The sequence below is a fragment of the Nematostella vectensis genome, chromosome 12 (assembly GCF_932526225.1).
Source record: "Nematostella vectensis chromosome 12, jaNemVect1.1, whole genome shotgun sequence".
NCBI classification, from domain to species: Eukaryota; Metazoa; Cnidaria; class Anthozoa; order Actiniaria; family Edwardsiidae; genus Nematostella; species Nematostella vectensis.
This window is the reverse complement of record NC_064045.1, coordinates 10,622,552-10,638,515: the sequence shown is the minus strand read 5'-3', so window position 1 is coordinate 10,638,515 and position 15,964 is coordinate 10,622,552. Positions and strand designations below refer to the sequence as shown.

The 15,964-nt window shown below is 40.1% G+C and overlaps 1 protein-coding gene across 3 annotated transcripts in view; it reads right to left on the bottom strand.

Moving 5' to 3' along the window:
* The window catches only part of LOC5506104 (dynein axonemal heavy chain 3), a 91,246-nt gene that overhangs the window by 74,445 nt on the left and 837 nt on the right, over positions 1-15,964 (bottom strand). For all 3 annotated transcript variants that reach the window (XM_048720051.1, XM_048720053.1, XM_048720052.1), the window contains 23 exons: positions 13,891-14,083; positions 13,286-13,352; positions 12,307-12,415; positions 11,781-11,973; positions 11,566-11,641; positions 11,151-11,270; positions 10,733-10,858; positions 9,612-9,807; positions 8,986-9,039; positions 8,281-8,406; positions 7,586-7,722; positions 6,985-7,090; positions 6,326-6,504; positions 5,917-6,101; positions 5,242-5,365; positions 4,959-5,025; positions 4,774-4,860; positions 4,440-4,584; positions 3,420-3,631; positions 2,783-2,874; positions 2,306-2,420; positions 711-827; positions 319-372 (listed from right to left, as the gene is read on the bottom strand). In XM_048720051.1, the coding sequence (XP_048576008.1) occupies positions 319-372; positions 711-827; positions 2,306-2,420; positions 2,783-2,874; positions 3,420-3,631; positions 4,440-4,584; positions 4,774-4,860; positions 4,959-5,025; positions 5,242-5,365; positions 5,917-6,101; positions 6,326-6,504; positions 6,985-7,090; positions 7,586-7,722; positions 8,281-8,406; positions 8,986-9,039; positions 9,612-9,807; positions 10,733-10,858; positions 11,151-11,270; positions 11,566-11,641; positions 11,781-11,973; positions 12,307-12,415; positions 13,286-13,352; positions 13,891-14,083 (2,880 nt within the window). The remainder of the gene's footprint in view (positions 1-318; positions 373-710; positions 828-2,305; positions 2,421-2,782; positions 2,875-3,419; positions 3,632-4,439; positions 4,585-4,773; positions 4,861-4,958; positions 5,026-5,241; positions 5,366-5,916; positions 6,102-6,325; positions 6,505-6,984; positions 7,091-7,585; positions 7,723-8,280; positions 8,407-8,985; positions 9,040-9,611; positions 9,808-10,732; positions 10,859-11,150; positions 11,271-11,565; positions 11,642-11,780; positions 11,974-12,306; positions 12,416-13,285; positions 13,353-13,890; positions 14,084-15,964) is intronic.

The window sequence follows — 15,964 nt, the reverse complement described above, 5'->3', positions numbered from 1 at the left end:
AAAAAGGAATTTTGTATAGAGCACATTCAATTGTCTTGGATTTAGTTTACACAATGGGCGACTTGTCTTAGTGGATGCGCACTGAGAAAAACTCTAGAGATCGTCAGTTTTCAGAAGAACATTCAAATAGCTTGAAAGCATCCATTTCCATCGGCTGATTTGGGGAAGGCAATGCGATATTTTCGATTGAACTTGGTAAATAAAGTATTAAACGATGTTTTTAGATGGTTATTTCGAGATTTTTGCATATTATGTGCCTTCCAATATTAAATGAAGACAATAACAAAGGCGTGGGTGACAAGGGCTCTTTAAGCTCACCTTAAGCCAGGCGTCAATGATGTCCTGCATCAAGATGAGCTTCTCGCACCAGGACTGCAAAACAGAGGGGTATTTAGTGCATTTTAATCAATTAGGCATGTGAGCAATTGGATTTGTTCATAGGATTCATCTGCAGTGCTGTTTGTCGTGTCAATGCATTGAGCTAGTAGCAGCTAATTCTGGGCACGGGATCCCAGGTAAGTAAAACTGGAAACACGGGAAAAACAATTTCGACCAACTTGGGACAATAAATTTATATTCAGATTTTAAAATACATGCGAGATCTTAGCTAGGAACCGAGCTGAGGTGAAAGCGAGTAAGAAGGCAGAATTTTCAGTCAATTTACAGTCAAGAACCTCTGCCTCAAACGGTTTGAGGAATTGTGATCTTACCTTGATCTCTGCCTCAAACGGCTTGATAAATGGTGAGCCGCTCATAGTCTGAGCCTTAACGATGTGATCATCCAACAGCATTTGGATATCGTCAACAGCAGACAAGATAGACACGCCCTGTGAATACAGAGTACAGGTGTTGATTAGATTAATGATGCAGTGGCAGTAGCGATAGCGGTAGAAAACTTCAGTGTGTTTCTTCTTTACTTTTTCGGGGAAAAAGTTAACCACCCGTTAGAGGGACGAACGTGTGAGTTTAAGGCAGAAGGATGTACAGTCGAATTGTTGTGAGCTTGTTGCTTAGCAGCGTGCTAGAAACTCAGATGTTTTAGCGGAACCAGCGCGGCCTGCGGCGTATAGAGAAATGGAATATAACTATGCGACTTATTTTTTTGTCATCACGCGAGTACCCTGTGTGGTCGCCTGCCCACACATTGCAATAATTTTACAATATGTCTCCTTAGTAGAATAAAAACAATTTAATACCCTTTTGCACTATCCGTGAATGTTGAATTATTTAATAAAACCCTGACAAATACAGTACAACCTACAATAATTTGACTTTTTTGTGTGTTTTTATTTTGCACATATGGGAACCCTGCGCCTGTTTCATTTCGCGCGCTTTTTGCAACTCGCTTCCCTCGTAATATAAGCACAACTTTGCTCAAAGAAATATTCGCTCGACAAATAATCCCGTCAAACCAACAAAAATTCAAGAAATGGTAGGAGAAGGAATGGAGGACTATACTGATAGAGAATGGACTAGTTGAGCACTAAATTTCATTAAAACCTTGTCGAGCTGGTATAAAATCTTTTCACAGACGAACTGTTGCTCATCATTCGGAAATCAATGGCACATTGAAACGAGACTGCTGAAAAACGCAAGTCTAGTCCAGTACCGCGCGGTTAAACTAGTCTTTTTGTTTTGAAATGGTGGCGTTTTACCGGCGAAATGTCAAATTTCGACGAATGCTAAGAAAACTAGACCAAACCTAAGGCTATAATTTTCTTTATGACTCCCTCATTATCAAACAAATCTGTCATCTTTTGTACAGTATGGTTTTAATGCTGTACAGTTAGTCAAAACAACGACTGAAGTCATCCTTTCGTACCTTTACTCGAACGAGTCAACACTACGATTGTGTTTGTTTTTGCCAGAACAAGCGCATGCGCATACGTTATTCAGCACTGTCCATTGAAACCTTAACAAATTGCTGTCACAAACTCCCAAAAAAGGTACCAGAATCTTGGCAAGACAATGTCTAATGACTAAAGGGGAACTATAAAGGAAGAAGAAAATATTTTGTCTCTATCAAAACGATGATAAGCGCTTAACCGAGGTAAGCTGTGTAAACCTTTATACTTTCTATGGAATATTCTTCCTATCGAGGAAAAGCCTAAAGATTGTACAGACATTAATATTTTACAAGGTGTGTAATCTTACAATGACGCTTCATTGAGAAAACAATGCTTTTTGGTGGCCGGGGAAGGGGCTCTGAGCCCACCCCTAGCCACAGACCTGTACCATATCACAGGAAATGGCGTAAGCCAAGCTCCAATATCACGACCGTGTGTGCTTAAACTCTACGCCTCACCGTGTCGCGATAGGGCACGAACTCAAAGAACATGTCGTTCCACTCGACTTTCATTTTCTCCATGGCTTTTTCCAGGCCAAACTCCTTGCTGGCAGACCCGCTTATCTCTTCCAACCTGAGCAACAACACATGCCATTTAAAACATTAAACTTGAATAGTCTCATTCAGCCACCATTTTGTCATCCTAGCAAAGTACTTAGTGTGAAAAAGCATCCATTTCCATCGGCTGATTTAGTGAAGCTAATAATGCGATACTTTCTATTGAATTTGGCTAATAAAGTATTAAACTTTTTAGATGGTTATTTTGAGATTTTAACAATTACGTGCCTTCCAATATTAAATGAAAACAATAACAAAGCTGTGGCTGACAAGAGCACTTTAACGTTGATTATATACTCAAGATGTTTGAAACGAATGAATTTCTCAAATACAGAAAATGAATGGCAGAGTGATTGATGTTGCCATGGCGATAAATACCTGTCCAAGTGCTTGTGTAGATTGTATTCCAGCATGTTACACAACGATGTGCTTGCTTCCGGTTTGATGTCAAAGCCGACAACCTCGCTCATCTGAATAGAACAAGGCCATACAGTTAATCCTAGTGCTCAATTGTCGATAAAGGAGGGGGGGGGGGATTAAGGCCTGGCTAAACTAGGCGACATGTCGAGCGCAACATGTAGCGTCTCCTTGTCTCCTAGCTTAGACATCAAGAGAGACACTGTAGCGCGCGCAAAATCTTGTAGCAGCGACAAAGAAATGTTTCTTGGCACTACATGTTTTTTGTGATGTTAAACTAGGAAACATTTAGGAGACATGTCGCACACTATATGTCCCGTTCGAATTCTCGCTTAGTTTAGCCAGGCCTCTATAGTGTGACGCGCGTACCATGACATTTAACATGAACCTTCACATCGATCACATTTGCATTTCAAAAGGTAAGAAATTGTATAAGCCAGGGCAATATGTCTGAACGACTCTAACACCATAGCTTCCTATTTTAGTAGGTCCAAAACATTGACTATGTCATGGGTTTTCCCAGATCCACTGTAAACAAACTATGCAAGAAAGGCGACAAGAGAGAATGTAAGGGCTTCCATGTCATGGTCACGTGTACCTGTGTCCAGTGCCTCTCTCTGATGCCTGGGTTACAGATGACTTGTAACAGGGGCAGATGAACTTTGAACTTGTCGATCTTGCTTCGGACGCTCTCGGCTACCCGACGTGGTGCCGGAGAGTCTCCGAACGTCTTGCTTAGTTTTATAACTGTCCTGAACATCCCTCCGATCTCTTCCTCGACATCTTCGGCATTGATCTCGACAAATGGGCCTTCGAGAAATATTAAATTAGATTCTTATTTAATACAAAAAAACATTTAATGTCCCCTGTCAGTAACACATTTTTACGTTCTGTGAAAAAAAGCTGATAGTACGAGCGTTAAACCTACTTCTGAGAAAAAAAAAGGGATGACGAAGGGATAGCGCTCGAAGCATCAGCAAAACTTCTCTGTTTGGCACAACAAATGCTGGACTTAAATCCGCATTGTCACCAGTTTACTTCCGGAGGTCCGACGGAAACCGCAACCGTTAAAAGACGGAAGAATCTATTAGAATCCGATATATTTAACAGGCCATCCGCTCTAAATTATCGATCACATCCTCGAAGAAACTTCCAATAGACACACTGCTTTCAATATTTTGAAATATTTTTTGTGTTTTTCGTTAAAAATCATCGGAGATTGCTATGTTATCGACCGGAAGTAAACTGGTGACAATGCGGCTTTAATCGATTCAGACTGTTCAGTGCCCGATCAAAAAAAAAAAAGACTCTACACAGCAGACGCGCGACGTTTGACACGTTATCCGGATGTTTGGGTAACTCAAAGATTCTTCACAGTTCGTCACACCCCCCTGCTACATAGTCGTTAGTAGAGGTACCACTTGGTACGCCACTAGGCACGCTTCCGTACAATACCGATAGACTATCGGCTAATTCAAGCAAGTAACTGATGATTTAAAAAAAAGTATCGTTAATTCAATATCAGACCGTGGATGGTTATTGTGAAGTTTTCTTTCAAAGAGCCGTATTTATTTTGAAATGTAACCAACAAAAAAGGGGTGGTTGATTCTTTAGTTACCGTTGAGCCAGGCCTCGTGCTTGTTCTGGAAGTTGAGCGCTGTCCGCCACAGCTTCTCGTATGGCTCTTTGTACGCCATCATGCTTTGCAGGATTGGGAACTGGGTTGGCTCCCACTGAAGGAGCTCCTCCTCCGTATTTAGATCCTGTGACGTCACAAACGTTTCACGTGACTAACTGTCAGTTTATGGTGTCAGGAATAGGTCATGGTCATGGTTATGTTCAAGGTCAGTGGGAGGTCAAATTCTTTCCAAGGTTAAATTAGGGTCAAAGTTAGGACAAGGTCAAGCAAAGGCGAGCAAATACGATAAGAAGCGTGTTGATCACGTGCTTACCATGAGCTCGTCACGTGCAGCATCAAGAGCTGTCCCAAGCTCGTCAAGCTTCTCCACGTTTTTCTTCATCTCCTCAGCGGCCATGATCTGTAGAGGAATGTTAAAACTCAATAAAAAAGTGTGCAAGGCACATTGATGATGCATGACAATTCCAATATCTCTATGTGATCATGTTGAAAACACACCTCTTTCTTTCTGAACGCCTCTACTTCTTTGTTGTATCCATTTAGCTTCTCTTCATACATCTTGACCCTGAAAGAGAAGTAGATCCATTTACCATAAAGGAGCTATGCCAGGTATATACAATTCTACCTTTGCAAACATATGAATGAAAAAAATATAATTTATATAATGTAAATTTTGTAACAATGCAATATTTACAGCTATCACAACATCATACTAGAGTATGCAAAGGGTTAAAAGATTTTAAGTCTCCAGTAATCAGCATGATTGGCACGTGTCACTTACCTATGTTTGAGGTCGTCCATAGCCAGGTCTTTACGATGACCGATTCGGTTCTTGCTTAATTCGAAGATCTTCTGAATGTGTTCAGGCCAGTGAAACACTGTGCTGTTCAGCTTGATATCCTCGTCTGATTAGAATTAAAACAACAAGGCAAAGGGTTCAACTTAGCGAGGTTTTATTGTACGAACATCGAAGTGAAGCCAAGTTCAGCAGAAACAAAAGAGTTCCACTTAGCGAGGTTTTACTGTATGTACATGGAAGTGTCGCCCAGTTATAAGAAAAAGAGTTCCACTTAGCGAGGTTTTACTGTACGTACATGGAAATGTTGCATAGTTCAGCAAAAAAAAAATCAACTTAGCGAGGTTGTACTGTAGGTACATGGAAGTGTTGCCGAGTTTAGCAGAAAAAGAGTTAGACTTACCCACTAGTATTTACATGGAAGAGTTGCCCAGTTTAACAGAAAAAGAGTTAGACTTACCCACTTAGTATTTACATGGAAGCGTTGCCCAGTTTAGCAGAAAAAGAGTTTAATTTAGCGAGGTTTGCTAAACGAACATGGAAGTATTGCCGAGTTTAGTAGAAAAGAGGTCAACTTATCGAGGTTCCACTGTACATTACTTGAAACTGCCCAGTTTAGAGGAGAAAAAGTTTAACTTAGCGAGGTTTTACTGTACGTACAGGGAAGTGTTGCATAGTCCAGCAGAAAAAGAAGCCTTTCACCAGCATCGTCCACGTGACTTTGTAGCTGTACCACCAGCACCGTGCTAGCCTTTTCCAGGAATTGCGTCAGGGTGACCAAATCCTTGGTGTTATCTGGCATTTCCTGGACCTTGTCTGAGACTTCGTCATACTGTCGGCAAATCCTGGAAAAAGTCAATGGAATTATTACTATGACATCGCCGAGTTTAAACTGTAAGGCTAAGTTTAAACGTCGTATTATCCATGAGCCGTATTAAATGCAAATGCATGCAAATTAAGATGAAACGATCGACTCGATTCATTTGCAAGCATTTGCATTAAAAATGACTCATGGATAATACGTCGTTTGAACTTGATTCACATAGTGAATCATCGTATAACTAATCACCCCCTGTTCTTGTCCCTGTTCTGGTCGACCACATAGTGGATCATGGTATCTGCTAGCTTTGACGCGCGTAGGGAGAGCTCTTGGTTGACTTCCTGGCAGTTGAGGCAGAGCATGTTGAGTGGTACACTCAGGTGAAGGGACGCGATCTCTCTCGACAGGCTTTGGAACTCGTCAATTTTCTGGAAATCACCAATTAGAAATAGTCTTATTAGTTTTGTCACAAAAGTCGACAACGGCAACCAGTGTGTGTGCTTCTCGAGCTTGCATTATCCCTTGTCGTTCATTGTATTCCACTGCGTCAGTGAAACGGTATGTCGAAAGACAGGCTTTCCGCCAGATACCTTATTCTTCTATTTCGCGAAAAGCATAGTATTTGAATATTCCTTAATAAGAAATTGCCCACTTTTTAGTCGCCAAGGGGGGAATTTCGCGAAAAGCATAGTATTTAAATATTTCTTAATAAGAAATTACCCACTTTTTGGCCGCCGAGGGGGAGTACGCCGCAACCTGCGCACCCCCCTCGGTACGCGCCTGGACGTCACCCTGGGTTAAACTGGGTTCTCACGCTAGAGAAACGACCCCTTTATCACACTGGACCATTATTGTCGTAAAGACGGCTGCATGCTCGAGTATGCGTGATACTATACAATGTTACACACCTTGGCCAGAGCGAGCAACACGGGGTCATCTTGTAAGAATGCCTGGACATCTGTCTCCGCCTTGTTGTTAAGCAGATCCTGATATTTCTTATACGTATTCAGATATCTAGAAACAAAAAGATTCGAAAAAACATTATTAGAGCTAATATTGATAATCTGACACTACGTTACAAAGGTCAAGCAATCATCAGGTACGTCAACAAATTTCAGGCAAGCGGCCACTTCATCACAGACGTCACGCCATCATACGGTCGGGTTATTGACAAGAACTTCATAACTAGGAGGATTCCGACGTGTCTCGATGAACGTCAATCAATCAGATAGCACGGTTCTCGCGTCCTCATTGGTTTCGTTCACAAAACTATCAAGGTGGTCACGGTAGCGCGCGTCGTATCATAGCACGTTTCTCGCATCCTTATTGGCTCACTTCAAAAAACTGTCAAGGTGGTCACGGTAGCGCACGTCGTATCAGATAGCACGTTTCTCGTATCCTTATTGAATTACTTCACAAAATTCTCAAGGTGGTCACGGTAGCGCGCGTCGTATCAGATAGCAAGTTCAGTGTTTGTTATAAAAATCATTTAAAAAAATAAAGGCTCACTTTTGAGGCCCGACGGTGTTGAGTTTGAAGACATCGACAGCGCGATCCATGTAATCCTGAACTAGCATTTCCTCTACTGCCACAGAACGCAGTGGAAGACGCTTATCGCGCATGTCCGGAAACAGCTCCGTCTCCACCTGCAACACAATCGTGTCACTTCCGCTGTATTTTTTTTTTGTTAGGAAAGAAGGATGTAAGAGTTTTCGCGATAGAAAGGAGAAAATTAAAAAAAATTGTAGTGTACAGTAAAAATATATATATATAAATTCCATTCCAGATGAAAGGATTGAAGACAAAACAAATAATTCGGGTGATATCGTAAAATAGTGATTCCAGAAAAAATAGTCCCTGGTTAATCCCTTGTTTGAAGCTATTTCCAGTAGTTGCGGAGAATTTACCTCTCTATTTGACACCTGCCTTGTGCCTGTCCTGGCATGCGGGTAGCCAAAGGGGATTTGGGGGCTTGGTAGAGCCCCCCACCCGACTGTAAGGTCCACACTCATTAAGGAAAACTAAGTACCACTACGAGGTAGGACGAGCTGCCTAAAGAAAATGGTCCGTTCTATGGATAAACGAACACCCCCACTCATAATCCTGGCTACGGGCCTGACTCGATTGAACATGGGACCTCTTGGGCGGGAAACAAGACCTGTGCCACTAAACTATCCAAATAGCTAAATAATGTTTCTTCTTACCCTGGGAAGATCCTCCGCACTCTTAACGATTTCCGTCAGCAGTCGTAGAATAATATCCCGTATTTCCCTGAAGGGAGGGTCGAATATCAACTTGGCTCCGTCAATACGCAGTTGGACGACCATGATCTTTGAGAGGAAGGAATATAAAACAACATTACAGTTGGACGACCATGATCTTTGAGAGGAAGGAATATAAAACAACATTAAAGTTGGACGACCATGATCTTTGAGAGGAAGGAATATAAAACAACATTAGTTGGACGACCATGATCTTTGAGAGGAAGGAATATAAAACAACATTACAGTTGGACGGACATGATCTTTGAGAGGAAGGAATATAAAACAACATTACAGTTGGACGACCATGATCTTTGAGAGGAAGGAATATAAAACAACATTAAAGTTGGACGACCATGATCTTTGAGAGGAAGGAATATAAAACAACATTAGTTGGACGACCATGATCTTTGAGAGGAAGGAATATAAAACAACATTACAGTTGGACGGACATGATCTTCGAGAGGAAGGAATATAAAACAACATTACAGTTGGACGACCACGATCTTTGAGAGGAAGGAATATAAAACAACATTACAACAGTGTCGAGAGCACTCCAATCTGTGATGAATTTTCGACATCAGACACAAAAAATCGCCTGTTTTTTTGTTAAATCAAATGAATAATGATTGGTGTAAGTATTCTCACCTCTCCCATTACATATCTGAGGTCTGAGTACGATTCTCCGAAGTCATTCCCGTCCTAGAGAGAAAGAAAAATGCTAAAGCTAAATAAACGGCGAAATATATAGTATACAAGTATTATAAGGATAGAATCAAAAAGCCCAAAATGTCGCGATCTCGTACCAGAACAATGAATACAATACACCAAAAACTGGAAATCGACTCTGCCAAATTTTCGTCTTTAATAAGACTTCTTCAGGGCAGACTCTGATTGATTGAGTGTCAAGTATTATAAGGAGCATACAAGTAGTATAAGGAGATCGGTGAATGATAATAACCAAATCAGCAAGCCATGACGTCATAAACGTCAAGCAATCTGACATGACGTCACAAATGACAATCTTATTATCCATGACGTCACAAACGAAATGCAACCTTTTATGACGTCACAAATGACAAGCAATCAACCATGACATATCAGAAACGTCAAGCAGCCAGCTGTGACTTCATGCTGTGAATCCATCGTGATATGACGTCAGAAACACCTTGTCAATTGTGGTATCACGCAAGCCATTATAAAACCGCAAAAACAATAACATTACAAATCCAACACAACAAAAACGGAAATGACGTCAAAAGGGACAAAAGTACCTGATAGTGGTTGAGGAAGTCGACAAAGTCTTTGAGCGAGTTGATGACCATGCTGCGCAACTGAATAGACATGAGCGCCGACACACACGAAAAGAACTGCTGGACAAGCACCGTGGACTCACCCTCGTTACCAGGCACAAGGTACGACCAGTGGGAGCGACCGCTGTACAGTAAGTTGGCGCATGCAGGGATCCAACTGAAAAGAAAACCGAGGAAATGCTAAAAAACAAGGTTCCAGTATGAAAGAATATGATTGATAGTTTAAGGAAGCAGGCCAATTAAATTATCAAAAAAGTTTTATATTGGCATAAAATTCATCATCAGGCAAAGAGATGCTTCAGTGTTCTTCAAAACATCTTAACTTTGAAGCTTGTCTTACATTTATAATTCCACTAAGCAACCCCGACAATACAGTGAGGGCGCGTTTTTTTTTCCTTTCATTCTGGGGTGGGAATGGTTGGTAGAGAATGTTCGGAATGGCATTCGAGTCATTCTGCTACAGGTAGCAGAATAAGTGGATGGCCTTTAGTCCTCTCCGGAATGGGAACGCGGGATAAACGAACAGGCGCTTTTTTCTAATCTAATCATTCGCATTCCGGATTCACGAGAAAAAAAACGCACCCTAAGTCTACCCGAATATAAGGACAACAATTTTGCCGTATGATCCACGCACGAGAACCATTTTAACAGTTTATCGAAGAGGCCCACTTTAAAATACTCTAGCCGATTCTAAAAAAGGTTAATCGTTACAAGCAAGTCTAAGTCTGCCGTGGAGATGAAAAATATGACAAAATAAAGGTAGCCAATCAGGGTGCAAGATTTTAAGATCGTATTGGCCAATCATATGCAAGATTTTAACATTGTATAAGCAAATCAGATTGCAAGATTTGAAGATTGTATTAGCAAATCAGGTTGCAAGAAAGCACAATCTTCAACGCTGGAAACTTCCTAGCCACAAAATGGCGTCCGCAACTCGACAAACCTCCAAATATTGTGCAAATATTCCTTGCTTCTTATTGGAGCTGCTTTAAATAGCAATTGCAACGCTATTCATGTCAATCGGTTATCCTTTCTTGCAACCCGATTAACCACATTTCAGTGACATCATCGAAAGGACTTACGTTTTCTTGAGGAATTCGCGCGTTCTTGCGCACTGCTTGACAACGAGTTCTTCAAACTCACTGGGGGACACAGGAAGCCCAGAGGCTAGAAGCTCATTCCCATCTACAAACCGTGACTGGGCAAATCTGTAAAAGAAAGGGGGCATAACAAAAGTAAAAATTCAAATTTGTCAAGAGAAGTAACTTGCTTAAGTTTTCATTCGAACAATCAAAGGTTCTGAAAGAACTAAAAGAACACTGGCCTGTGGACAGTTGCACATGTTACACTGGTCATAATAAGCAAGTTGACTTACTTATCGTACTATAGGTTATTTAGATCCATCACACAGCACTGATCATTATAAGCAGGTTTATTTTCCAATCAAACCACAGGCTTTGCATGTCCGCAACATTGGTCATGATAAGCAGGCTGACTCACCTATCATACCAGAGGTTTTGTATCTCCATCATTACTGGGTTTGTGATAAACAGGTTCTTGGCGTTGATGTCCCATGACTGGCGATATGGTGTGTGCCAAGGCACAGGAGCCCGCACAGTCCTTTCGAAAAAAGTGCTTATTCAGGGGAAAAGTGAAATTTTTGCAGTAGACACATTAACAAAAACAAATGCTACACCCATGACAAAGGAGCTAGTAACGGGATAACCCTGAAGTTTTTAATAAATTTAAAAGGGTTTGAAAACCTGGTTCTATGATTCAAGCCAGAGGAGTCTAAGAGAAACAATAGGTATTGGAGGAATGAAAGAGAAACAATAGGGAAGTCAGAAATCCCGGTTCCATTCCACAGTGTGCACATGGGTAATACCACGGGCTGGGAGGGTTGGGGTGGACTCACCTTTGTGGGAAGGGTTTAGGAGTGGATTTAATGTGGAGTCTGTTTTTCTCTGAAGGATCTTTCAGTACATAGTCAACTAGAAGAAAACATGAGAAACGCTCGCATTAGCACTATTTACAAGCAAAATACCCTGGGTTAACTTTTTTTGTTTTGCTTTTATTGTTCCTTCCCAGGATGCAACAACAGACCTACAAAACACATTCCTGAGTACTTACCAATAGCTTTTCGAACACTGAAGTCATAATCCTCAGCCACTTCACTCTTCAGTTCGTTGAGCAGCGGCTCGAGTTCAGAGTCTGATGTGAGCTTGTCATGGATGCGTTCGGTCAGAATGCGCTCCATCACATCTGGGTCTTGCGGTGCCAAAGCATGTGCAGGTATGCCTTTAGTGATGTAGTACTGGTAGCGCTAAATGAGAGAGAGAAAGTATACAGTTGTCATTCTGACTTGTAAGACAATGCCTGTTATGTCACTGCAGTTTAATATTCTATGAGCTATTCCTGACGATTTTCAATAACTACATCACTATGTAGCTTCAATCATTCAAAACCCTTTTCATTGGCTAGCACTGAAATAGTTTCTAATCCCACAAGGTGCAAACCAAAAAAAGCACCAAATGTTTGAATGACGGAAGCCAGAAAGCTTGAGTTTTTTAAGCATTGAATTTTTGCAAGAGTAAAGTCAAATGTTGAGTCCTCTTTTTAGCATATGATGCAAGCTTTAGCCAGATATGCTGCTCACCTCAAGGTCACGACGAGTCGGCTCATCATCATCAATAGTCTCAACTGTCTCACATGCTTTGATGATATCAAGTTGTTCAAAAGGGGTCAAGGACCGGCTTGGAGGACGTCTATCAAGGCAAGATGATCCGAAGGAATTAGTTAACTTGGTGCATTGTGCAGCCAACATTCAACAGCCCCAGGGAAGACTATGATTATCGACATCAGTATTCCTAGGCCGACCCTCAACCCCCCCCCCCCCCCTTTAAATAATTAAGACAACAGTTTTATGGTGCATCATAAAGTGCAGTAGCAAGGGGCACTGGGGGCACGTGCCTAAATATTTTTTAAAAAATTATAAAGAAATTACCAGTAGGGGCAGGGCAGTGCCCCCGATTTTTCTAAGTTAATGTTTCTATATTGTGTCTCTCTAATATATTAAAGCTTACTGTGGGACTGTTATATAAGACTCAAACAGAAGAGTGTGAGCTTCACCAAATTCAGACAGCTTTTTCAGACTTCATATGTGAGAATGTGGCAAACCAAGGTGTTATGGCAAAGGGTTACCTTTTAACATACAAATTTTATTATTCACATCTTTAAAGTATGGAATTTTGGGCTGCAATCCCCAAGAAATATTGTAATAACACTAACAGCACATAACAAACTAATAAACAATTGTTAGTGTCATAACACTAACAATTGTCATAACACTCAGTTTAGCCACCTCTGTCATCTCTAATCGTCAAAACAGAAGATTGGGAGTCCTTTAATCCAATTCGATTGGATTAAATTTACCAAAGAAAGCAATAAATATTGCAAACTTGTTAGAACCATATAACAGAGATGCCTGCAGAGGAGGCTAAACCCAGGTATATATAGTTTGCTGCATTGGAAAAATAAATTGGTATCAACCTTCAAAAATCATGCCCCCTTTAAAAGAAAAGTCTAAAAAATACAAAAAGATTTTAACTTGACAAGTATCAAAGAATAAAACTTACTCTCTTTTGCTGTGCCCATAAGTTTCTTCACTCTTGCTCCTGACATGTCTTTTTCTAGAATCCTTGACTGCAATGTCAACAAAATTACCATTATCTTGTTAATTGTAAAATCTGTTACTAGTCACATCCGACCACCTTGTTGTGCAGTAGTTAATGCATCACTCTGCAGAGTATCGGCAGGGTGCAAAGTGAATATGCACAATTTGGCAACTTCCGCAACTTTGGCTAATTTTTAGCACAATCTGTGTTTTTTTCTCGCAAAAGAAAAGTGTATATCTTTAATATTATATATATAATATATATAATATATATATATATCTCCTGATGAGTGGGCAACCCCGAAACAGGCTTGTAGAGATGAAACGGTAGTTTGCATGTTTTTTCCTACAAACCAAGATATATCCCGCTCTACACCTATGCATTGAGCACTATATATAATACGTGAGTGCAGGCCTTCATAATATGATGATCTGGAGATGAGATCTGGGAGATGAGTGGGCAACCACGAAACAGGCTTGTAGAGATGAAACGGTAGTTCGCGTGTTTTTTTCCTACAAACCTATGCTCTCAAACGCAAATTTGAGCATGATAGCAAATGCACATACTTTGTGAACTTGTGACTTGTCGAGTGGCTGGGCGAGGAAGACTACGCAGTCTTAGATTTGAGGCAGCCGGACTGTAGTTGTTGGCAATAGACTCGCTTGGGGTGCGAGCGAATGATGTTTCCTTAAAGGGTGCAGCTCTTGTCCAGCTGGGGTCTTTCATGATTGGAGGGTGCTCGCTGTGCCTTAGAACAATCTACAAAATGATTTTAAAATTAACTGGGATCAAGAAGACATTCCTCTTCCAAATCCGTGTTTTCAAATCTTTTATTTTAACTCTAATAGCTCTATTGAGCAGACACTTCCTACAAAACAATAAAAACTTCTTTACAGTGTGTTCACATCTATATGGGTCAGGGGGAGCATGCTACCCAGTTTATTTAAATTATAAGGAAACGACAAGGGAGGTGGTGAAATGTCTATCACGGCCCTACTTTAATAAGTTTGTTGTATTTATTGCATTTTAGATTCTCAGTAATGTGCCTCTAAACAGAGCATCCTGTGAGGTGCTGTGAAATTAAGAATATAGTGCAGCAAATACAGCAGCATTTGCAACATAAACAATACAGTGGGGTCTGCATGAGGCTCATCAGCACACAGTAATATGATTCAAATAAGTGCCCATCTCCCCAAAAAGCGCCCCCATCTCTCATCCTAAAAAATATAACCCCAACAAAAGCACCACTTGGATGGTGTAAACCTTCATTTTATTTAGCTCACATTGACATTCTCCCATTATAACGATATTGCCATTTTTATAAACAATAAAATTCACTCCATGAATGTACTACATTAAGGTAATTCCCTTGAATTGCACTGCGCACCCCTTCTGTGCATAGTGGCGCGCGCTGTTTGTTCGAATTTTCTGGTATTAAGTGCACGCGCGCGCCAAAGTTGTACAGGAAAACACAGAAAAAGGCACATGTTTTTTTTGCTTAAAATCGCTTTGACAGAAAAACAAAGTCGTTACCCCCATTTTTTATTTGCTCAAATAGTTAAATATATACGGAAAAATGATATACTGAAAGAAGAAAAAAACATGGGTTTTAGGAGTTTTGTTATCTCTTAAAAGCCGTAAAAATCTTCTTTTTACCGTATGAATAGTGGCGAAAACAATGTCTTTTAGTGCAATCTCTTAAAATGTGATTTATTTTGAACATAAGCTACTACGGGTTATTGTTTAGGAGATCAGATTTTGGCAGCTCAACAAACAGAACTTAATTTTCTAAAGACTATAGGCACTCTTTTTGAAAACTATGAGTTGGGATTTTTCCTTGCACGATCAGTAAAAACGCGTCAACTCTACGCCCCTCTGTTGTGAAAACGAGGTCAGTACCCCCATTTTTTATTACATTTTTTGAAAGCCCTTAACTTCAATATTTTTCATGCCAAGTTTTAAAAAATTTTGGGTTGTAGAACTATTTCAAGGGAATTACCTTAAGTCTAACAACATTTTTACTGTCATTTCAGTTTATCTCAAATAAAGTTTTGTTCTCAATCGATTTAGAGAATGGTATTTTGCGTCAAAATAAAATAAACATTCTCTTCCCAAATAACCCCCCCCCCCCAAAAAAAAAGCCTTGAAAAATTTAATAAGCACCATAGTGTCAGTTGCTTGAATTATTACTGTACCCCAAACACATGTCAAGAACTTTAAGACAAATTTTATCACTACATAAAATTAGGAAAAAAATATAAAATTAAGTACATGTCTACAGTAACGTAAAGAGCAAATCACTATTGTCTTAGTAATGCACTTGATATTATTGTGAATATTCATGTATATTTTAATGAATTATATTACTAGCTTTGAAAAACAATTCTAGGTAAATCAATCTAAATGTTAAGTATATGAGCTGCATAAAAAGATAAAAAAATAAATAGTTATAGCTTATGTGTGATATTTAACACAGGCGTATATCAAGAATTTATCATACCGACCTTATTTGCTTTATTAGTTAAAATTGAACTACAAATAACAAATCCTGAAGTGCGATTTTATCAACAAGAATAAAACTGTTACATAAATGCGATTAAATGCAGCACTTTTGTGACTTCCTCGATCTTTACTAAGAGC